At 35.7% G+C, this 25,769-nt stretch overlaps 2 protein-coding genes across 3 annotated transcripts in view; both read right to left on the reverse strand.

Annotated features, from left to right (window-relative positions):
• LOC306855540 (semaphorin-4D-like) overlaps window positions 1-3,831 on the reverse strand; it is a 61,724-nt gene extending 57,893 nt beyond the window's left edge. Inside the window, exon 1 of one of the 2 annotated variants that reach the window (XM_079394299.1) lies at window positions 3,719-3,831. The gene's annotated coding sequence lies outside the window, so the exon portion shown is untranslated. The remainder of the gene's footprint in view (window positions 1-3,718) is intronic. The other variant, XM_079394298.1, reaches the window with a different exon arrangement.
• A 7,667-nt stretch (window positions 3,832-11,498) lies between these two features.
• Window positions 11,499-25,769, reverse strand: part of LOC306855906 (synaptic vesicle glycoprotein 2C-like) — a gene marked incomplete at its 5' end in the record, with an annotated part of 33,136 nt that continues 18,865 nt past the window's right edge. The window contains 9 exons of the mRNA XM_079394857.1: window positions 11,499-12,724; window positions 13,587-13,746; window positions 13,836-14,039; window positions 17,491-17,624; window positions 20,173-20,337; window positions 21,493-21,581; window positions 22,798-22,908; window positions 23,030-23,119; window positions 23,672-23,805. Coding sequence (XP_079250983.1) covers window positions 12,541-12,724; window positions 13,587-13,746; window positions 13,836-14,039; window positions 17,491-17,624; window positions 20,173-20,337; window positions 21,493-21,581; window positions 22,798-22,908; window positions 23,030-23,119; window positions 23,672-23,805 — 1,271 coding nt within the window. The 3' untranslated portion in view covers window positions 11,499-12,540. The remainder of the gene's footprint in view (window positions 12,725-13,586; window positions 13,747-13,835; window positions 14,040-17,490; window positions 17,625-20,172; window positions 20,338-21,492; window positions 21,582-22,797; window positions 22,909-23,029; window positions 23,120-23,671; window positions 23,806-25,769) is intronic.

Below are 25,769 nucleotides of genomic sequence, written 5' to 3' on the forward strand. Positions count from 1 at the left end.
GAGGAGCTTCTTCCCGCAGGCCATTCGGAGTCTAAACCACTCTCCACTCTAAGCACATCACCCCACACTTCCACTTTGCACATTTTTCAAGTACAATCTGCACTAATTTGTAGAAGGTTACGTAAGGATAAATGAGTGGGACTTACATACCATTTGTCTTTGTCTTTAGTATCCTTTTACTCACTTATACACTTTACTGCACTGCACAGCACAGCACACGGACACTTTATCACTGACATACACTTTACTTTTTATAGAATCTATATAGAATCATATTCTATTTTTTATTCCTCATATCTTTTTATTCTCATATCTATTTGTTATTTTATTTTATTGCTAGTTTATTCTGTATATATGTTTACTGTACTTTTTCTATTTGTATTTTTGTAAACTTGAGGTTTTTCTTAATTTTGTTGGACAATTTGTTGGACAGTCGTACAATACATTTCACTACATGTCGTACTACGTATGTATATGTATGTGACAAATAAAATTTGAATTTGAATTTGGTTAGGGCATCCATGTACGGTTTGGGTCAGATTGCATTTCACTAGCATGCAGAAAGCGATCGAAACTAATGACAGACCCCTGCTATTGCTTCAATTCAAGTCGAAAGACTGATTGATTGATTTAAAGCAAGATGCTACATGCAAAAAAATTGTTTTTTCATGCATTGGTCAGTTTTGAAATTCTAGTGAAAAGAACATTCAAAATACACTTTTAAGCGTTTATTTTATCTACTTTATCTATTTGCATCTGTAGATTTCAATTTCAGTAGGCTACATATCTTTAAGGCTACGAGTTTTATTTCTATATCTATATTCCGTATAAGGCTTTTACTGAAGGGTTTGTTCATTAATCATTTCCCTGGTTTTATAAGTAAAAGTAAAAGTAAAGTAAAGTCGTGACGTATTGTCAAGTATGGTGACCCATACTTGAAATTGGTGCTCTGCGTTTAACCCATCCAAGTGCACACACACAGCAGTGAGTAGTGAACAAATGCACACACACACACACACACACACACACACACACACCCGGAGCAGTGGGCAGCCATGCTGCGGCGCCCGGGGAGCAGTTGGAGGTTCGGTGTCTTGCTCAAGGGCACCTCAGTCGTGGTATTGAGGGTGGAGAGAGCGCTGTACATTCACTCCCCCCACCTACAATCCCTGCCGGCCGGGGACTCGAACCCGCAACCTTTCGATTACGAGTCCGACTCTGTAACCATTAGGCCACGACTTCCCCTTTTATACAAAACTTTTATACAAAACTTTATTAAAGTAAAACATTATTTTCTGGCTGTTGACGGTATTTTCTGTCCCAATGATGAAAATCCCATTAAGTTTAAATTCAGGTCTACATTTGGGTCCATTCACCCAAAAATTAATAATGTTCATCATTGAAAACAGCCGTCACTTACAGGTGAACTGTTCCTTTAAAACAAGTGAGTAAACAGGTCTGAATGTCGGTGGTTTTGTTCTGAAAGGCTGGTTGTGTTGTGTTTATCGACGGGCCGCTGGGGTTGGTTCACAGGGATACTGGGTGCCTGTCTGACCCAGCGCCCGCTCATCTGGGTTACGTGATTCTATCATTCCATCTGGACCATGAAGGCAGGTCATTGTCAGGCTGTGCATCGACATGAACCGTGTTTAGAAGAACATACGCTATATGACCCATTCATAAAATCATTTCCTCATTAAAAATGTCCCGAGGGACTAATTTAACACCAATGAACCCATCGAGGGGCAGGCGAGTGATGGCAAAACAGTATGTGAAATAGCATACAGGCATTTCAAATAGTAGTATGCTACTCTGTTGTCACATGACCTCATTACTTGCATGCTTAAAATAGCAGTCTACCAAATAATTCTCAAATAATCCAATCCAATACTGTAGGTCATCCGGATTACATAATAATATGCATTTGTAAATTAATTAATGTAAAATGCAAAAACAGTACATTTACTACAAAGATTTTTTTTCTTCTAACCATTAATCTATAAATTCTCTCTCCAAGTTATTTGACTGTTCATTTGGTAAACTTACCAATAAATACTTTTTATCTTATATATTTTATATCTTTTTATCTGCATCTTAAATTTTTTAAAGTTTTATTCAACCAACCTTTCTCTTACTTATTTCACAAATAAATAATAAAATAATATTTTATTATTATATAATATTTTTAAAATAATAATTATTATCATTATTACAATTAATAATTTTAATAATTAGGGTTGCAAAAGGGCAGTACATTTCTGGGAACTTCTGTAAAGTTTTCAAAAAAAAAAATCTCCAAAATTGTCAGAAAGTTTCCAAAAAATAAAGTTTTCGTAAATTTACCTGAAACTTTTCATAACTTTACAACTGTAATAATATTCACCAGTAATGTAAATGTCTATGACAACATAAATTAAGCTCAATGCACTTAAGTATTAAGTTACATGTCAATCTTTTTTAATGTGATTATGCTAAGCTTAAAATTTTGTTCTAACAATAGTGATTTTTTTTAAAAATAACATGTTCTTTTCAAACATATTCACAAAACTATTTCAGTTTTTACACAATTTACAGCAAAATACCAAGTAGTCCTGATTTAAAGAATACATTCTGTTATTTCAGAGGTCAGATTTTAGGCATTAGGGGTCAAGAGGTCATGGACACACAGGCGTTTAATGATAACCCTCTACTGACAGCCAACAATTCACGTCAGGCTATATTCTTCCACTTACGAGCCACTTTTACCTGCTTCTATTTTAGACAGGCTTCAGGCACCTGCTCTGAGATACGAAAGAGTCGCTCTCTGTGTATCTACGAACAGGTTTAAAAAAAAAGAGGAAGATTCATGCAGTTTAAACAAGAGACAAACAGACAGAGATACACAAACTGTGTTGGAAAATACTGGATTTCTGCATTTAGCTGACACAAAGCATTGACATTTTCTATTTTAAACACTATTGTACATGCAATTATGAAGCCATATTATTAATTGAGACACTGCGTGCATGTGATATTTTATTACAAATTACTTAATGCATGTCAAATGACATTTAAATTAAACTACAAAACAACAAAAACTTTAACCTTAAATTTTGATGCTTCATGTCCATGTTGTCACCAAATACTTTAGCATTGCTTACATAGATTTGACCAAGTTTGAACAACCTTCTCCACTAGCAATCGAAAATGCACAAAGAAAATGTGATCTCATTTTGAACTAGAAGCCTCTTTTGTTGTTCAGATGAAAAGTCTGGATAATTTATGCAAGTTTGACTGCAGACCTCCACATGACCCTAAAATGCCAGACTCACATTAAATAAACACAACTAATCAAACAGTACGACCCAAGCAGGTTAACCGTGTTTGAATGAACTTATGCAAACAGTTAAAAGAAACAAGAGAAGACAGCAGAGTCGCTGTCAGCCAATGAGCCTTTGTACTTTAAAACAAGCGAACATTTCCCTTTTACTCGGTTGTTTCTGAACCAAATATAAAGTAACACTGAATAAAGCAGCAACTAAACGCGTTCAAATAGCTGTGGAGAGTAAAACTGACGTGTATTGTCGTGTAAAGGAGGAATAAACCTGCTGTAAACGATCCAGGCGCGGAGGAACAAGTGCAGCTCAAAGTCCTTAAACCTCTCGAGAACATAGAAACCGGAGAAAAACAATCGTCAAACCCCGAAAACACAGCGAATGAATCCCGAACAAACACTCACCCAGGCGGCGTCGAGGGTTCCGCTCCTCCGCGCTCGGGTTAAACGCTTAAAGTTTAAAGAGCTTGTGAGAGCTGATGCCACGACCTGTTCTCGCTCTCAGCAATGGTGTGTGTGTGTGTGTGTGTGTGTGTGTGTGTGTGTGTGTGTGAGAGAGCAAAATAGGCGTGAGATGCTTACAAATCACACAAAACACGTTTGATATATTTTTTTTTTACTTTATTTTGTGATATTTTAATTTGATAAATAACCCTATTTGAATTTAAAACATGTTTTTTTTTTTTTTAAATGTTCATTGTTTTAGGATTTTATGTTTTTTTTTTGGAAAATATATATATATTTTTTATGAAAGAAACTAAAGAATAAAATATACATTTAACATTTATTAAATTTTTGCAGACGCTTTTATACATCAAGCGATCCATCTTAAAGAGGCTCAGGAAGTGCTTGTACCAAGTTTCAAGCATTGACAGGAAAAGATTAAAGAAAAGAGAAAAAGTTGTAACATCATATGTTAGAACAAAATAGGAATAATCTAAATGTTATTTGATATTTAATTTAATTTAATCTATGTTATGTTGTTTATGAACATTGTTAAATATAGTGAATAAATAATAAATAGAGTGAATGATTCAATGACTCGTTCCTAATGGCTGTCACTTGTTTTGTTCATAAATAAATCAGCGTTTTTGAACAAATCGGTTGAGTGACTGATTCAGTATGTACTTGTAATGCACTTGTTGCCACCTACTGGTGTAACTGTGAAATCTACAGCAAGTGGCTCTGAAAATACATTAATACATAGACAGAAAAATCATATTTTACAAATATTTAAAACATTTATGTTTTATCAAAATTAAGTATTTTAGTCAGCCTTGTAATAAAATTATCTATTTTAAATGTTAATTTTTTTTCAGCACTGACGTTGACAGGATTTACTACATAATTACATATTGGTTCAAGACATAGACCGAGCCAGGCAAAGACAGTCTCTGTAATCATCTGCATAAACATCCTTCGCTGAAAATATTGTCTTATCAAACTGGGAGGTTTTATAAACACGTGTCAAAATGAATTATGAAACGCCTCATTATAAACTTAAATGTGTATAAACTGCTGCCTTCGTATCATCTTCAAGTCATGATTGATGACAGATGCACTTTACTTACAGATTTATCCTAATTATCTGTATTTGGAAAATATACAATATAGAGAGAGTAAATATAGATATATGGATTTACTGAGAATATAGAGTAAATTATTTAAAGTTATTGCACCTCATTGTGTTAATGTAACCTGCATTTAAAAGCTAACCTGTGGTCATAGTGTTACATAACCTCAGTATGTGAGGATCCGTGTTACACTGTAACCTAGATTTGCTTTAATCCTGCAGCTCTGAGGACAGAGGAGGACAGAAACCTCTCTGTCTCAACTTTTGGGCCTCGACATTACAGTGGATATTTATAAGAAATAAAAAGAGGAAAAAGAAACATTTGTCTCTTCGCAAGCAAGCTGGAAGAAAAAAATGAAAGGCCACTTGTCAAAAGGTCAAAGGTTATGTGACATTTTCTGCTTATGGAGGAGTGAATCCAAAACATGAGTGTAGAGGACAGAGCAAGCATTGTCTTTTTCCTCCACATTACCAGGCAAAAGAAAGACACAAAAAACATTCTTTATTTGCATTATTTAAAATTGATAAATAAAATGATATATATCAAAGCATATGTGTATATATATATATATATATATATGTATGTATATATACTGTATATATATATATATATAGGTACATCTCAAAAAAAAATTTTTTTTATTTTTTTGTAACTTATTTCAAAAAGTGAAACTTTCATATATATTTTACATTCATCACATTTAAAGTAAGACATTTAAAAAAAAAAAAAAGTTTTAATTTTGATGATTAGAGTTTACAGCTCATGAAAGTCAATATCTAGTATCTCAAAATATTAGAATATTTCCTAAGATCAATCAAAAAAAAGGATTGGCAAAGCAGAAAAGTTCAAGTTCTTTAAAGTATGTTCATTTCTGCACTCAATACTTGGTCGGGGCTCCTTTAGCACAAACTCCAGCATCAGTGAGGAATGGCATGGAAGCGATCAGTCTGTGGCTCTGCTGAGGCACTATTGAGTCTTCAGCTCGTCTGGATTGTTGGATCGACTGTTTCTCTCATCTTTCTCTTGAAAATATCCCATAGATTCCATATGGGGTTCAGGTCAGGCATGACTGGCCAATCAAGCACAGTAATATCATGGTCAGCAAAGCACTTGGAAGTGGTTTTGGCAGTGTGGGCAGGTGCTAAAGTCCTGCTGGAAAAGCAAATCAGCATCTCCATAAAGCTTGTCAGCAGATGGAAGCATAAAGTGCTCCAAAATCCCCTGGTAGACGGCTGCATTGACTCTGGACTTGATAAAACACAATGGACCAACACCAGCAGACGTCACGGCACCCCAAATCCTCACTGACTTCAGAAACTTCACACTGGACTTCAAGCAGCTTGGGTTCTGTGCCTCTCCACTCTTTAACTTTTAAAAAGTTAATTCTCATAACCTGTGTGACCCATGCTGTTATCCATCAAACCTTCCTCTGGCCACTGGACATTTAGCTTTGATGATCCATGCTAACTGTTTCAATATGTTTTCATGTCTTTTTTTCATAGTGACCTCTTTATCTGTTACACCCTGATCGCCCGAGCTGGAAGAATGTTTATGAGAGTGATTTGAGGTAATGACACTCCTCACACAGATACAGTACTCACACACAGAACTGATAAATCCTCTGTAGTTCAGCATGTGTTGGAGAACTGCTCTGGAACAGATAACATGTTTGTGAGAGCTGTACGTCATGCTCTGAGTGCTGCCTGTAATGTTGATCAGTCACTGATCATAAACATGCATTCAGAATGTGAGGCATTTTATCATCAGATCTGACCTACTGTATATAGACATGAACTACATGAATCAGATCAACTAGATTCTGACATGTTATGAAGAAAAAGTGAGTAGTGCTTGTCTGTGCAAACTTCTATGATGGTTGTTAAGGTGTTGCTATGTGGTTGCCAGGGAGTTGCTATGTGGTTATTAGTTTGTTCTAGGTGGTTGCCGGGGAGTTGCTATGTGCTTGCTAGGGCACAACGTTACTATGTGGTTGCTAGGGTGTTATAAGGGGTTGCCAGGGAGTTGCTATGTGGTTGCTAAGATGTTGCTATGTAGTTGCTAGTGTGTTCTAGGAGGTTGATAGGGCACAGAGTAGTTATGTGGTTGCTAGGGTGTTCTAGGTGGTTGCCATGGTGTTTCTATGGTGTTATGAGATGTTGCCAGGGTGATGCTATGTGGTTGCTAGGGTGTTCTAGGTGGTTACCATGAAGTTTCCATATGGTTTCCAGGGGGTTTTTAGGGTGTTATGGATGGTCGCTGGATAGTTGCTATGTGGTTAAAGTGGTTGCCAGGGAGTTTCTATGTGGTTGCTATGTGCTTACTAAGATGTTCTGAATAGTTGCCGTATGCTGCCAGGGAGTTACTATGTGGTTGCTATGGTGTTATGGGTGGTTTCCAGATAGTTGCTATGCGGTTGCAAGGACATTCTGAGTAGATGCCATAGAGTTGCTATATTGTTGCCAAGGGATTCTGGGTGGTTGCCAGGGAGTATCTATGTGGTTGCTAGGGCATAGTTTAGCTCAAATGAGGTTTGTTTATTATTAATTAATTTGATATTTCTCTTTCTCAAAACTCTGTACTTATGTGATGCAATTCAAATGTGATCCCAGCAGTAAAAACAATAATCCTTATCATAGTGCAAATGATTATGTAAATATATATTTTTTTAATGTAGTGCACACAAGCACACACATGACTTCCGCATACAGTTCTCTCTATTTTACATCATCCAGTAGATGGTTGTGGCCCTGCTGATTGATCAGTTCATATATGTTGTGAAACAGCTACTGTGTATGCAAACTAATAAAGATCCTCTCTCCTGTTTCCATTTCAGCTGCTCTTCTGAGCGGCTCAGGGTGGAATGGATCCGCTGGGATGCAGAATTATCCTCAGACACGCCTGGAATCCAGATCATGGAGATCACAGCAACAATCAGGCCTCCGGAGTGGAGTTGTCTGGTCTGAATCCGACTTCAACAACTCCAAATCCTGGTTTAAACCAAAAATCCAGGACAAAACTGATTTCATATCAGCCGTGTTTTAAACCTGTGACCATTATAAGCAAAAGAATGGTTCAGTAATATTAATTAGTTATATTAGTTTTTAAAAAAATAATTATATAAATAATAAAAACGCATTAGTTGTAATTCTGATAATGAATAATTGTTTTTTATATGTAATTATTTGTTAAAATAAATATTTATTCTATTTAGTATGCATATTATTTATGTATCAAGTATGTATCAAGTATTTATTATTAATAATAATGTGCATTATTATTATTATTATTATGCAATTTGAGGATGTTGAGCCGTTTTAATAAATGTAATAATTAATGTAATAAAAATAATGTAAGTTTTTATGTTAAATGTAATAGAATAATAATAATTATTATTATTTTTATGCTGTGTATAGAGGATGTTGTGAGCTGTTTCTCACCAAAAACAAATTGAAAGACAGTGACAGAGAGACAGACAGAGACAGAGGCGCTGGCATCTAGTTTCAGTGTAAGATTCCTGCAGGATTAAACTGTCCTTGAGTCAGTCAGACATGAACAGATTCAAACCTGCATGACATTACAGAATTACACAGCACATTTCAACACAGTCCAGGTCCAATAAAAGTACAGGAGTCTAGTTCGTATTTCAACACTAACAAAATGAGAGATGTTTGGAGCTCATGCTCCATCTAGCGTCGAAGCATGTGTTCAGCATATTCATTAGAAAATATTTTATTTTCTTTAGACATCTTTCACAAATTATAAGCATGTTTTTCTAGCTCTTTTTTACGTGTTATATATAACTATTATTATTATATATAATATATTTATACAACTTTTATATATTAATATTTCAATTAGATAATTTTAGTGTTCATTGGAAAATATATATATATTTAAAAAAATCTTTAACAAATTATAAGAGATTTTATAGCTATTTTCTGATGTGTTATATATTACTATTATTATATATAATATATTTATGCAGTTTTTTAAAATTATTTTTAGTTTATTTTATTGTACTCACATTCACCACTAGATGTCACAATATTTATATTTATATTTGTATTTTTTTTTTTGCAATTCAAGATGGTTTTGTGTAATTGATTAGTTTCATATACTTCAGATAACATATTATGATTAATCTGAGTTATTATTTTATGTGGTCCAGAATGTCAGTTTATAGGGTGAATTCAGGTAAAGTAAATTCAACGTGTAATTTAGACACCCAGAGGTATCTAAAAATATAAGCAGACACTCTGTAGAGTCTTATAATGAAACTCTTTAATAGCAGTACATCTGGATCCAAACCGAATCCACCTCAGTTTCCGTTCACACTGTACATGGCACTTTTTTCTCTCTTTTCAAAATAAAATCAGATATATCAGAGATATTTGGCCAGTGACGTCACAAACACTTTGACAAAATGAATTTGACGGCAGACGTGTCATTGGCATGCCAGATCCACAACCAATCAAAACCCATTTCAGAACGACATCACACGCTCACAATAATAATACATTCATCTTTCAAATCAGAAAATAAACTGATGGCGAAAAGCACAACAGACAAAATCACTGCAACACAAAGTCTCAATATGCACATGCAGCACGGGTGTATTGAACCACAAGATATCACGCTTCATTTGTATTTTTCAGATAGGCCACTTGAATTTGTTCATAAATTAATATAAAAACAAAACAGTTCAAATAAACAGATGCACCAAACCAACATTTCCTAACTTTGAATGTATTCCTCCCATTAACTCAATTTGTTCAAACTTATAAAATAAAATCTGCAGAAAAATACCTGTATGACACTGAATCCTCTTGTTAGCTCAAATAACACCCCAGAAATCACACAACCAGCCAAAATAAACATCTATAGACAGAAAATAATGTTCATATAAGATATCTACACATACACATGAGAAGACATTTGCATACACATCTGACAATGAAAAATAATGTTTCAACTCAACAGGCAACACTTTACAACATTTAGACGTGTACAGCAAATGTTGTTGCCTATGATAAGTTCAAAACAAGCTTATCTTTACTTTTCCGACATACACACAATAAAATATCATTAAATTAGGCCAGAAACATATCTATACGCAAGTACGTGAATGTAGACTCCATCTGCAATGTCTCAGCGTTGACGCAGCAGACTAGTGTACTTGTGTGGAGTATGTTTCTGGTGTTTAGTGTACTTCAGTGCATGTAGACAGCAGCAGCAGGGCCTGTGTGGACCAGGCTGAATGGCTTTTATTATTATCTACGATGCGGCCGTATCATATGCCTGTTTCCACCACTGAATAAAAAAAAGGTAATTGTGGCTTTTTATCTCGCAATTCTGACTTCAGAATTGCACGATATAAAGTCACAATTGCAAATTACAAAGTCAGACTTGCAAGAAAAAAAACCTGAATTTCCATACAGTCACAATTGTGAGATACAAACTCAGAACTGTGAGGAAAAAGTCAGAATTGCGAGAAAAAAAATCTGACTTTTTCTCAGAATTGTGTGATATAAACTCGCAATTATGAGAAAAAAGTCAGAATTATGAGATAGAAACTCGCTATTATGAGAAAAAGTCAGAATTGCAAGATAAACTTGCAATTATGAGAAAAAAAAGTCAGAATTATGAGATAGAAACTCGCTATTATGAGAAAAAGTCAGAATTGCAAGATACACTTGCAATTGTGAGAAATAAAGTCAGAATTATGAGATAGAAACTCGCTATTATGAGAAAAAGTCAGAATTGCAAGATACACTTGCAATTGTGAGAAATAAAGTCAGAATTATGAGATAGAAACTCGCTATTATGAGAAAAAGTCAGAATTGCAAGATACACTTGCAATTGTGAGAAATAAAGTCAGAATTATGAGATAGAAACTCGCTATTACGAGAAAAAGTCAGAATTGCAAGATAAACTTGCAATTGTTAGAAATAAAGTCAGAATTGTGAGATAGAAACTCGCTATTACGAGAAAAAGTCAGAATTGCAAGATAAACTTGCAATTGTTAGAAATAAAGTCAGAATTGTGAGATAGAAACTCACAATTGCAAATTACAAAGTCAGAATTGCGAGAAAAAAATCAGAATTGCCATACAGTCACAATTCTGAGATATAAACTCACAACTGTGAGAAAGTCAGAATTGCGATATATAAACTAAGAGTTTCTGACTTTTTCTCAGAATTGCGTGATATAAACTCGCAATTAGCTTACGAGAAAAAAGTCAGAATTATGAGACAGAACTTCGGACTTTTTCTCTCATAACTGTGATATAAACTCACAATTGTAATTTATTCAATCAGAATTACGAGATATAAACTAACAATTATGAGAAAAAGTCAGAATTGCGAGAAAAACTAGCAATTTTTAAAAAACATTCTAAATTGTGAGTTTCTATCTCTCAATTTTGAATTTATTTCTTGAAATTGCAAGTTATAAAGTCAGAATTGTGGTATATAAATTCTCAGTTGCAACAAATAAAATATATAATGAGATAATAAGATATAGACTCGCAATTAAGACTTTTTTTCTTGCAATTCTGATTTTATGCCTGTCAGATAAAAAGTGGGAATTACCTTTTTTATTTTTTGTTCTTTGGCGGAAACAAGCTTCCACAGTATCACGTCCTGTCATATTGCACAATTGCATGTACGAACTTCCAGTGGAATGTGATGAAATGGCAAAACACGACATATTTCCACCTACTGGAGCAGTAGAGCATTCCAAAAGAAATCGGGCACGCGCTCAGTTCTGCTGCACGATGGATCGCTACAACCTACGAGAAGCCGACGGCAGGGGTTTTAGAGGAAGGAGGCACGGAGAGGAAGCAAAGGCCATTCAGTTTTCCGAGGAAGAGTTTGCACATGGACGCGTAGCAGCTAGAACTAGGGTTATCAAGATCTTTAACCCTTAAACCCAGAGAGACAAACACCTAATGAAGTCCGTTTCGGCTACATCGATGACAAAGTTCACAAAGGCAAGAATGAAGTCGAAGCGTGTCGGTGTTCTTCTGCTAGCTAAATCATTAGAAAAAGCAGAAAATGTAAACTGGATAAGCTTTATCGCCTTGTTTAAGAAATGTTTCGGTGGAAGTCACCAGAGAATCGGACCTATGCTAACAATAAAAGCTGTTATCGCTAATGTCTACATCTCTAAATGGCCTTTTTTACTCTCGTTTGAGTTTAAAAGCATCATTTCAAGAAAATTAAAGTGTTTTAAAATTAATTTAAAAAAAAATATTAAAATCACCTGAATTTTTCTTTTTGTATTCAGCTAAATATATACAGATAAAATAATAAAAATGTAAATAAATAGCTGAATAATAAACAAATAAATAAATAGTTTTAAATAATAATTCTGCCCACCCAGATTAAGTCAAAAACTCACAGTCCAAAAACAGATTTCAACACATTTTTGTTTTTACATTTCATAACATTTGATTTACAGTAAAGGCATCAAAATCTAGTTTTAATCTAAACTGGGCAAGTCAAAAGAGAATAAACCTCTCTAAAATAATAAATAACACACTTTAAATGAATAAATATAGCAAACATGTCGTAGTCGCCTCCACCTGCACCCTGAGCGTGTCCTGCGTGTTTCCGTGGTGACTCAGGGTCAGAGGTCACAGTTGTGGTGGGGTCACATCAGGACGTTGTAGCGGGTGTCAGGGAGCCGCAGACCCACCAGGCCTCCGGCGACCAGCACAGACGACGCCAGCAGGATCGGGATGGATTTCGTGATTCCCACCAACGACCCAAATATTAGATTCCCCAAAACTGCAGCCAGCTTACACATGGCATTACAAAAGCCAAAGCCAGTCCCTCTGCAGGAGACAGACACAAGCAGTGTCAGCAGTATTAATAGTACTAGCAGTTTTCTAGAAAAGTTGTAGTAAGCTTTGACATCTAAAGGACATAAACTGATCATTTCAGCTATAGCCAAGCTACACATAATAACACATAAAGTTGTTTTTATGGGGCATGTTATTTTAAATTATATAATTATCAGTCTAGACCTTTCACTTAAGCAGAGCAGTGTTTATTTAGCACAAAATATAGGCTATTATTACATAATATTATGTTTTGTAGGATTTTATGTTATTGGGATGACAGCATCAAATATAGTAATTAATATTAAACACAACAACAAAAAATGGTAAAATAAACAAGATAAATAAAAATAAATCACAGAAATTATTAAATTAAATGAATATAAAAAATGATATATTTAACAACTGACAAAACTGAAAAATAAACTATAAATAAAGTGTAAACTATTAAATTAAGTAAATACAATAAACTATATTAATTTTATATGATTCTATTATATGTAATTACATCAAAAACAGCAGTATTTATCTACATTAAATGCAGCTTTGGGTATAATTATTTAAATAAAAACCATTTTTTTAAAGCTAATAGTAACTTTCATTACTTTTAATTTTAATTAAATTTTAGTTGATTTTGTTATGTGCTTTTGTCCTTTGTATTTGTTTGTTTTTTTCCAATATATATTATTACTTTTTTTTTTTTGTTTAATTATTTTTTTATTTCAGTTGTAGTTTACTTTTTAAAGTTTATTTTCCAGTAATTTTTCATGTGCGTTAAGTAAAGTTGATATGAGTCAAGTGAAAGCATCTTGTGATCCGTGTTTATTAGTGACTGCATGTGTATTTGTCCATGTACCTCCTGTTGGTGGGATACAGTTCGGCCGTCACCACGTCCAGTGAGTTCCAGGCCGATATACTGAGTCCGTTATAAAGGCAGAGCATTGCTATCATCATGGACTCACTGGTGCCGAACCACAGAAAGAAACAACTGATGCCGGACAACACCATCGAGCCGCCTGAACACAAAAAACACAGTCAACAATATAATATCAGACGAGTTTATTTATTTAATTTAGTATTTGGAGAATCTAGTGAAGTGACTGACCTAACATGCTCAGACGGCCCACTTTATCCATGAGGAGGGCGGAGACTATGTTGCCTGGCAACACGGCTAGTGTTCCAAGGAAGTTGATGAAATACACCCAGTATGCGCTGTAGTCATCATCAAACGTCATCTGACAGCCGGTCTTGTTGTGTGCAAACGTGGAGTTGATCACAGAGGAACTGATGAATTTCGAGTCATCGATATCTGAATGAGACAGACGGGAGACGGTGAGTTACATGACAGATGCTCAACTTACAAATCCATTCAAAAAAAATTATATCTTTAAAAAATTATTTCAAACCTACAGCAAAAAACAAAAACAAAGTGCTGTACAATTAAGACAGACATTTAGAATGATAGACAGAAAGTCGGACAGACAGACACGACAGATAGATAGATAGATAGATAGATAGATAGATAGATAGATAGATAGATAGATAGATAGATAGAATGACAGACAGACATTTAGAATAATAGACAGAACGACAGAGAGATAGACATACAGACAGACAGACAGATGTTTAGGATGATAGACAGAACGACAGACAGACGTTTAGCATGATAGACAGACAGACAGATAGACAGACCGACAAACAGACAGACGTTTAGAATGACAGACCAACAGACAGACAGACAGACCGACAAACAGACAGACGTTTAGAATGACAGACAGAACAACGGACAGACAGACAAATGTTTAGAATGATAGACAGAACGACAGACAGACAGACAGATGTTTAGAATGACAGACCGACAGACAGACAGACCGACAAACAGACAGACAGACAGACATTTAGAATGATAGAACGACAGAATGACAGACAGACAAATAGACAGACAGACGTTTAACATGATAGACAGACAGACAGACAGACACACATACGGTTAGAATGATAGAACGACAGACAGACAGACAGACAGACACATACGGTTAGAATGATAGAACGACAGACAGACAGACAGACAGACATTTAGCATGATAGAAAGATAGACAGACAGACAGATGTTTAGAATGACAGACAGACGTTTAACATGATAGACAGACAGACAGACAGACATGCGTTTAGAATGATAGAATGACAGACAGATAGACAGACAGACGTTTAACATGACAGACAGACAGACAGACAGACGTTTAACATGACAGACAGACAGACAGACAGACGTTTAACATGATAGATAGACAGACAAACAGACAGACAGACAGACAGACAGACACACATACGGTTAGAATGATAGAACGACAGACAGACAGACAGACAGACACATACGGTTAGAATGATAGAACGACAGACAGACAGACAGACAGACATTTAGCATGATAGAAAGATAGACAGACAGACAGATGTTTAGAATGACAGACAGACGTTTAACATGATAGACAGACAGACAGACAGACATGCGTTTAGAATGATAGAATGACAGACAGATAGACAGACAGACGTTTAACATGACAGACAGACAGACAGACAGACGTTTAACATGACAGACAGACAGACAGACAGACGTTTAACATGATAGATAGACAGACAAACAGACAGACAGACAGACAGACAGACACACATACGGTTAGAATGATAGAACGACAGACAGACAGACAGACAGACACATACGGTTAGAATGATAGAACGACAGACAGACAGACAGACAGACATTTAGCATGATAGAAAGATAGACAGACAGACAGATGTTTAGAATGACAGACAGACGTTTAACATGATAGACAGACAGACAGACAGACATGCGTTTAGAATGATAGAATGACAGACAGATAGACAGACAGACGTTTAACATGACAGACAGACAGACAGACAGACGTTTAACATGACAGACAGACAGACAGACAGACGTTTAACATGATAGATAGACAGACAAACAGACAGACAGACGTTTAGAATGATAGAACGACAGACAGATGTTTAGAATGACCGACAGACCGACAGACCGACAGATAGATAGATAGATAGATAGATAGATAGATAGATAGATAGATAGATAGATAGATAGATAGATAGATAGATAGATAGATAGATAGATAGACAGATAGACAGATAGATAGATATTTTCTGTACTGCCCCCCTCTGGTCACAGTTTGAACTACATTCTGTCTCTCTCACACAGGAGGGTCTTTAGGGAGTTTAACCTCTGAAAACCTATTAGTGAGTTTGAGTGTGTGCAGCATATCTCCAGCTCTCTCACGCTTTCAGTCGCAACTCATTTCCAGCTCATTTAATTTCTGTAGCAGCTCTGAAACGGCTTCATTAGAGACATGAACTCAATTTCCCATGAGGCCTCTGCTCTCTCTCTCTCTGCCGTCTGTGTTTGTGTTTGTTCTGCTGAGTTGTGGAGTTTGTGGAAGTGTGCAGGGTGGCTTTTCCTGAGTCAGCCAGACCCCGAAATAACCCGACCGCTGTCTGCTCACACACACACACTTATAAATCAACATCAACAGCCTCAAACAAGCTCCATAATTCAAACTCACAACATTTAACTTTTACAAATATCAGAATATTCTTAAATAGAGATCCAAACCGAATTTTAAATTTTATTTGAATTTGAAAAAAAAAAATATTCTTGTTTCTATGGTAACAGTAACTTTCAGTGGATCGCTCTTCAGAATTATGGAGAGTGAAGCCATTCACTGGGAATTTAACAATTAGTCTATGACTAAAATGATTTGCTCCATATAGATAACGCATGTCACTGACTGAACCCTTGAGCTCCAATGTTCTCATGCTTGAGGGGTTCTGGGTAAAATCATTGTTCTGCTGTTACTGTGGCTATTTCAGATAATCGTTGCCCTCGGCTTTTATCTTTCATCCTGTTTTTCATCTAATGCATCTGCTTGTCTTTTTGCCTTCAAATGCATATAAATTAGAATCAATTTCAGCTTCAAAGTCTGTGGTTTCTTGTCGCTGCAGTCAGATATTTAAACATCAAACATCTCACTGTGAGTCAGTGAAGCTCTCGCTCACATCACTGATACCTACAGATCTCACACAGAGCCGACTACAACAAAGAGCCTTTTCCCTTCTTTTTCTTTGCTTTTCTCTTGCTAAAATGGAAGAATAGTGGAGTTTCATGCCCCAAATAATTAAGATCCCACTGTCCACCGTGTCTATGGGCCAGTAACACTTTACAGACTCCCCAGGAGCCAATCAGAGTTTCCATCAGCCAATTAACTTCTGCCCTCTCAAACACACAGACAGCCATTAATGGCGGCTGAACAGGCCTGAACTTTCAGTGAAACACACTGTTAATGAGATCAGCAGTGGACGGCCAAGGCCCAGGGAAAAAATATTTTTTTATTCAAGAACTGAATTCACTACACGTGGAAAGCAACATGTCACTTAATTTTAAAATTATATATGTACACATCAACATTCTAACATTATTTCATATTTTCATGTATTTTATTAAAATTAAAAATTACACACACGCACACACATAAAATTTAGAACATATTGCAATTGAAAATGTAAAAATGTCAAGAATATTTATTTTAGATATTTATATTTATTATTTTTTAATATTTATTTTAGAAATGTCAAGAATATTTATTTTATACTTATTTTAAATATTTATATCACATGTGATTGTTTCAATCAACTGACAGCCCAAAAAATTAGGTAAGTCGATTTCAACAAACTCGTACCTGTATTATAGAAGAACGCTTCTATGATGGTGCAGTTCTTGAAGAAAGAACCGATGGAGCTGACATCCTCAAAGTAACAGCTCTGAAAGGTGGAGTCGATGAAAGTCACAGACTTAAACCTCATGCCAATGAACCTAAAAATAAAGGACAGGACTGATCAGGACACAACTAACCAGCTCAACGAACAGCGTTCAACCACATCAAATGTTAAAATATTAATGAGAAAGAATCAAGATCAGCTCAATCTGACATTTGCCACAAATAAGGAAATAATCAGCAACAAAAATCAAAAATGAAATTTCTTTTACATCTCAGTTGCTTTTCTTAATTAACAATTAAATGGAGGTCAACTGGAGATGTTTGCTGAACATTGCTGTTTCTCCATCCAGTTTTCATAATCTAGTAAATTCTGTCATTGTGATTCATTTGTGTGTGTGTGTGTGGAGTCGGATCTCATCTGCTCATAAATGAGTATCACAGGAGATGGATGCTACAACAACATGATAAGAGCTTCATCTCCAGGAGAGAGGGATGAGGGAAAGAGGAGTAGCGGACAGAGATCATAAACAAAAAAAAAGAGAAAGAATCAGAGCGAAGCAGAAAGAAAAGGAGGAGAAGAAGAGATAAGGGCATTTTAATTTCCTGGCCCTGCATCTGGATGAGACATTACCTCAACGACGGATGTTATTTATGAGCGAGAGATCAGACCGCTGAGAACAACACACACGCACACGCACACACACACACACACACACACACACACACACACACACACACACACACACACACACTCGCACACACACACACACACACACACACACATGTTGGGTTTCCATGTTTTATGGGGACATCCCATAGGCGTAATGGTTTTTATACTGTACAATCTGTATGTGCTATTGCCCTACACCAACCCTACACCTAAACTTAGCCCTCACAGGAAACATGCTGCATTTTTAGATTTTCAAAAAACTTTATGCTGTATGATTTATAAGCTTGTTTCCTCATGGGGACCAAAAAATGTCCCCACAAGATTAAGATTTACTGGTATTACTATCCTTGTGGGGACATTTGGTCCCCAGGACGTGATGAATACCAGGTGCACACACACACACACACACACACACACACACACACACACACACACACACACACACACACACATTTACTTAGCTATCTTAATGGGGACTCTCCATAGGCGTAATGGTTTTTATACTGAACAAACTGTGTGTGCTATTGCCCTACACCAACCCTACACCTAAACTTAGCCTCACAGGAGACTTTCTGCATTTTTACAATTTCAAAAAAACTTTGTTTAGTTTATTTTTAAATCCGTTTTACAAATGAGGACGTCCCCAAAGGGAGGTTTTTGGAGATTTTGTCAGGTTTACCTCACTTTTGGGTACAAATTTGTCCCCAAAATATGGTTAAGTAGGTACACACACACACACACACACGCGTTTGTTTCTGTGAATTGTGGGGATTTTCCATAGACTTCTATTAACAAGTACACACACACACACACACACAGAGAGAATCTATTTCTGCTAATCTCTTCTGCAAACACATGTTTAGTTTCAGGATTTAATTTCACACAAAGGAGCTGAAGCAGATAAGATGAGAACATGGAAAGGCCTCTCAGAGTTCACTGGTGTGTGCAATCTCACTTTTATATCCAGGGAAAACCTGACTCTTCTTGCTCTTTTGAAATTAGAGCTTGATTTCTAACATTCACAACCCAAAACTTCCCAGTGCCAGCTTCAGTTACTAAAAAGAAATCCCAGGAAACCTCCACGATTATGACCTTACAATCACGAGCTCATTAACATATGACCACCCACATTTACATATCAGCACTTACAGCCAATCCCATTCCAAGTGAATAGCACTATCCTGCAAAACTGAATTGTTCCAGCATAATTCAATGAAAAACACGTAACCTTATTTCGCCATGAAATAAGAACGAATTACAACTTTTTAACTCTCCATTCTGACTTTTTTCTCAAAATTCTGACTTTTCCCCCCCAGAATTGTGATATAAACTCGCAGTTCTTTTTTTTTATTCTGTGGCAATAACAAGTTATTTAAATAAAGAAAGCAAGAATTGTGGGATTTAGAATTGCAACAATTACAAGATGTAAACATAGAGTTCTAAAAACAGTCATAATTGCCATATGTAAACTAAGAATTCCAAAGAAAAAAGAATTCTAAAAAAAAGGCTTAGGATTCCAAGAAAAACAGTGAGAATAGCAAAATATAAACTAAGAATTATGAAAAAAGTGATCATTGTGAGATGTAATCTCAATTCCAAGGAAAAAGTCAGAATTGCAAGAAGTAAACGCAGAATTCTAAAAAAAAAAAAAAGTCAGAACCGTCAATGTTCATAACTTGGAATTGTGAGGTACTTATACGCCAACAATTGAGGGCTTTAAAATGTTTTATTATTATCATTTATAACAATTCTACTTTGTATAATTCAAAAAGATCATATTATCATAAAAGCACAGCAGAAAAACGGCCTGTTTATTTCTAAGGAGGGTGGAAAAATGTCATCAAAAACTAAATTATGACCGTTTTTGGTGCAAAAAAACCTTAATGGAGATAATAAGAGGAATTCAACATATAAAATGCAGAATACGATCTTTTAATATGAGAGCACAGACATCCTGTCCCACACAGACTGACCTGTCGTTAATAAACACTCCGTTTTTATGGATCTGGTTCTCCAGGGTGAAATTAAAGGTGAAATCTTCGATTCTCTCGTTGTTGTGGAGCTTCACACGGGACGCATAGTCGTCGGCCTGCAGGTGCTTTATGACGTCGGGGAACCAGACAGACAGACCGTAGTACCTGTGCACAGGAAATGACATCATCAGAGTGCTGACGGGTGACGTCTGAGTGACTAACAGGGACTGAAGCTGGCTGAAGTGTGTGTATGACATAGGTGGTGACACCAGCGCTTAGTTAATTAATTTCTGCTCCTCAGCGGTGGGCTGCAGTCTGACAGAGAGCAGCAATAGAGGCATCTGTTCACTCTTTAATTAGTGTGTGTGTGTGAGTGAAGACACAAATTTATTACTAGACTAAAAACAAAAGAGACGAGGGTGGAAATAAGACAAGAAAAGAGAAATTGAATAGAACAGACATAAAGCAATAAGTCACGTTTTACAGCGATTTTACTAAAGTTTAGGGGTATTGTTAACCTGAAACCCCCTTAACCCCGGAATGACTAAATAAAACAGTAAACCTGATTATGCTCTGAAGGTTAATAACTAAGGTTAGGACCAATGTTGTTATTGTAAATTAAAACTATTAAAAATTGTTGTTATTCATTGAAATAAATCTGAAATAAAATATAAATATTACATAAAATAAACTTAAGTGAAAATTAGAAATGTTGCCTTAATAAAATAAGTTTAAGATGAAGCATTGCAATTACTACAACTAAAAACTCATCCCAACTGGGTTTAGAGCTGGAACTATCGGTTTTAGACTAGACTAGACTAGAATAGAATATGTCCAGAAAAGCCAGGTCAGAGGAGTTTTAGTGTAATTTCATGAGTAAACTGGGCTTTTACACATGAGTGTGGATATAAGGCCTCCTGCAGAGGTCTGTCTCTGAGTCCGTCCATCCAGGCTTAAGTTCCATTAAATACAGTAATTAAACAGTGACTGGTCCCCCTCATGCAGCTCCACCCCTGGGCCTAACCACTGCAAGACAGATACTTAAGACATGGTGATTACAGGGACAATACTTCATTACAGTACCAGAGAGCAGCAGAGAGAGATTGAGAGGAAGAAAAACAGTGTCTACTGATTGGAACAAGGCCAAATAGAATAGAATAGAATAGAATCTGATGATATTGTACTCTAAATGGCATGCAAACAGTGTTTGATCACTATAATCATGGCTCCGCTGGGTGATAATGTGTGTAACTACAGGGGTGATGAATCAGGGGTCGGTCCAGCCAATCAGACTCAGACATTAGAGCCAAACAGTCTCACCCGAACGACAGCGAGAACCAAACCACGGCCAACTTCACAGTGTTGTCCTTGACGGGGTATTCCCAGCACTTCATGAACGTGAGCCAGATCTGCACACACACACATACAGAGTCAATCTAATGCATAAAGTACTAATAAAACACCTGCGTATAATGGGATCTGATTTCATCACAGCATTAGGAAATGCAAAGGCAAAGATGAATCAGCAGAACATTTGGTGCATCTGAGTCCCAGCTGGACTTTAGTGTGACTTATTCGTCTTAAACGAGAAGCGTTTATGCAAACGGTTTCACGTTTCAAGCTGCAAATCTTTATCTGTGCTCAATGTCAGCACGGAGATTTCGCTCTAAGATGCAAATCTTTTTTAGTGGCCAACCAGTACAAGTTTTTAAAAAAATTGCAAAAATATAATATGAAAATACATCATATAAAATATATAATTTTTTATAATATATAATTTTCATTTTTCTAATAGATTTTATGCATATAAATACAGTGGTGGCCAAAAATGATTAGAACACTAATCAGCAGCTAAAAAATGGTTTTAAGTCAGTTATTTCTATCTTTTGCTGTAGTGTGTCAGGAGGAAATATCAGTTTACATTTCCAAACATTCATTTTGCCATTAATTGTAATAATCCAGTGAAATTTTTGTCTGACAACAGCCAGTGCTCCACACAAAGATCTGATCATCATCCAGTCTGTCTGGAGAGACATAAAGAAACAGAACAAACTGAGACAGACTAAATCCAGAAGAACTGTGGCAACGTCTCCAAGATGCTTCAAGATACAGTACTATTAAGAGCTTTAGGCACTTGTGTAAAAATGCTGTAAAATGAGGATGCTGTCAAGAATAATGTCATAAATAGATTTTCTTTATCAATTAACTTCTATTAACTAAATTAAATCAACATTTGGTGTGAGCATCCTTTGTGTTTAAAGCAGATTTTGCCCTCGGTGCACTTGCGCAGAGTTTTTCAGGGAGCTTTGTCAGCATATTAGAATGATTTCTGAAGGATCATGTGACACTGAAGACTGGAGTAATGATGCTGATCACAGGAATAAATTACATTTTAACATATATTTACATAGAAAACAGTTATTTTTAAATTGTAATAATATTTCACAATATTACTGTTTTTACTGTAAATTTGTGATCAAAGCCTTGGTGAGCAGAAGTGACTCAAAAACATTCAGAAATCTTACTGACCTCAAACTTTCAAACAGTAATGTAAATTTCCTAAAATGTGAGGATGTGAGGCGGATGTGTGAGATCTATAGGAGATCTGAGGGTTTGTTCACTCACTCCGCGCAGTTCGCTCTTGATCCTGAATAAGACTTTTGCCACGGGGTTTGCCGACTCCGACTGCATCTCCACCAGCTCATCCAGCTGCTTGGGGATCTTTATACGGTTCACCTGCAGGGGGAGACAGAGAGACGTGACGTTACCAGCACAGTTTGAGCCAGTGGGGTCAAGAGGTCAAGCTGGTTAGCTCTGGCTGACCGGTTAACCACTGCTGGTTGTGTGTGTGACTCACAGTAAAGACTTTCTCTGGCTCTCCGCGCGCACGCATGTTTGTGTCATGAATCTGTTTGAGAACCATCCACGCTTCATCATGCTTTCCCACCTGGAGATGAGAGAAAACACAAATAAAGTCAGGCTTATTTATACAGCACTTCTCACAATACGCATTGTTTCAAAGCAGCTTTACAGAAAATCATGAACTTAATGTTTATAATATCTCAACGTCTTTATATCTCGTAGTTGCATTCATCAGATTAGAGCTGGATGATAATATAGTTACATTTTGCGATGATATAAACAATCAACAATATAAACAATTTGCCATCACAGGAATAAGTTACATTTGAAAACATATTCAAATAGACACCACTTGTTTTAAAATGTAATAATATTTCACAACAACTTTTTAAAACCCACAACAAAATTACCAAAACACTAACTAAAGTTAATATAAAATTTTATATAAAATGTAACTAAAATATAAAAATAATACAAAAATAAATATATAAATAAATATAATAAAAAATTAAAATAATATAATAAAAAAAAAATATAATAATAATGAATGTCAAGTAAAATGACAGTTTCACACATACACACACACACACACACACACACACACACACACACACACATACACACACACACTCGTTACCTCCAGGTAGAAGCGTGGACTCTCTGGCATGAATGTGAGCGCCACGACCGCAGAGACGCAGGGCAGCGCACAGACAACCACAAACACTCGCCAGCTGTGGAACTGATACGCTGAACCCATGCTGAAACTCCAGCCTGCACACACACACACACACACACACACACACACACACACACGCACACACACAGGTAAACAACCACAAACATTCACCAATACTGAAGCCTGGAGTAATGATGCTGAAAATTCAGCTTTGATCACAGGAATAAATTACATTTTACAATATATTCACATAGAATACAGCTATTTTAAATTATAATAACATTTCTGTTTTTACTGTATTTTTCATCAAATACATGCAGCCTTGGTGAGCAGAAGAGACTTCTTTCAAAAACATTACAAATCTTAGTGATCCCAACCTGTTGAGTGTTAGAACTGACAACCTCAAACATTCACCTACACAAAACAGAATAAATGTTAAAAAAAAATTCATTTGCTTTTGCCCAAGACCACTTACATATGATGTAAAACTTATTTTTGAGGAAAATGTAGGTTTCTTATTGACCCAAGTGAAAAATGTGCTTGTTCTGTTTTACACATGGCATTCAAATTTAACCTGTTGTTTGAAATGTATGGAGACTAATAAATTATTTATGTACAACAGGCACAAAACGTCTATGACAAAAAAGTCAAATGGCATTACTGGTAAAATGATGGTATCATAATATTATGGTATTTTGATTTTGATAATTCATAATTATGTACCCTGGTATTTGTTATACTCTGAGATACTTAAAAAAATAAAATGGTGATACCATTAAAAGTTTTACTATGGTACCTCATAAAAAAGAACATGGTATTACCATAGCAACATCCCCAAAACAAAGGTATTTCCATGGTACCATGCCCAAAATGCTGTACTTTTAAATTGTATCATTGATATACTGCTATAATTTTTTTAAAGATTTAAATTACATTTTATTTTTCTGTTTTCATTTCATTTTTAAGTCAAATATTTTGTAATTTTGTTGTGGTTTTGCCATTTTTACTATTATTCGAATAAAAAAAAAAAGAAAGTCTATATTTTTTTAATTAAGTTTTACTTTATTTTGTTTTAGTTATTTTAGTACTTCATCTTAAATTAAATAAAAATGGGAAATGTTGCCTTGGCAACTAGCTGAAATAAAATAAGTTTGAGGTTTTTTAATTAATTTTATTTCAATGTTAATGTTCATTTTATCTCAAGCAATGAAATGTTTTTATGGTTTTAATATCATTTTTAGTTTTAGCCTGAACAGTACCATGGTGTTTTTTGGTGTTGTTTGTAACACAAGCAAATGCAGTTCAGTACGCAAATGGTTTCCACAAAAGCCTTTTAGAAGCCTCTGCGACTGAATTTCACAGTGAATAAGTTTGATTGTGTGTGTGTGTGTGTGTGTGAGAAGAGGAGTCGATTAAGAATGCCTGCAGGAGTAATACTGCTGAAAAAACACACTCTCACTGAAAAATAATCATTAAAGTTGGTATCATTTTCCACATGGCTGCTGCTCTCTGACGCTGCGCAGAATGTCTAGCGGCACCATATGGTGTGTGTTTGTGTGTTTGAGTCAGACACAGGGAAGCAGTGAGCGATGGAGCCGAGCGCGATGCTTACAGGACAGCTGCAGGGGAACGGAGAGTAAAAATTAAGATGCCTTAGAGGACAGAAGGGCCTTAGACCAGAAAAATGCTTTAAAGTTAGATTCTGTCATCATTTACTCACTCTCATGTCACTTCAAACACTTTAGCAGAATGTTCACGCTGCTCTTTCCAGTGCAGTGACAGTGAATGAGGCTGTTGAGCTCCAGAAAGGACACAAAAGCACCATACAAGTAGTTGATATGATTTGTGTAATATATTTAGATATTTCTGAAGATGACTTTCTCATGTGTGTCAAAAGTTTACTTTTCTTGAATTTTGTTCAAAGTCTGCATATGCTGAAGAGGAAATATTCACTTTTAGACGAACATCCTTTAAATTCCCTTAATAAATGTTTTTTCTTTTCAATATTCAACATATACTGTGTCAAATTCATGAATTGTATAGAGAACCAAGCTGGCAA

The sequence above is a fragment of the Barbus barbus genome, assembly GCF_936440315.1.
Source record: "Barbus barbus genome assembly, chromosome: 36".
Taxonomy (NCBI): domain Eukaryota; kingdom Metazoa; phylum Chordata; class Actinopteri; order Cypriniformes; family Cyprinidae; genus Barbus; species Barbus barbus.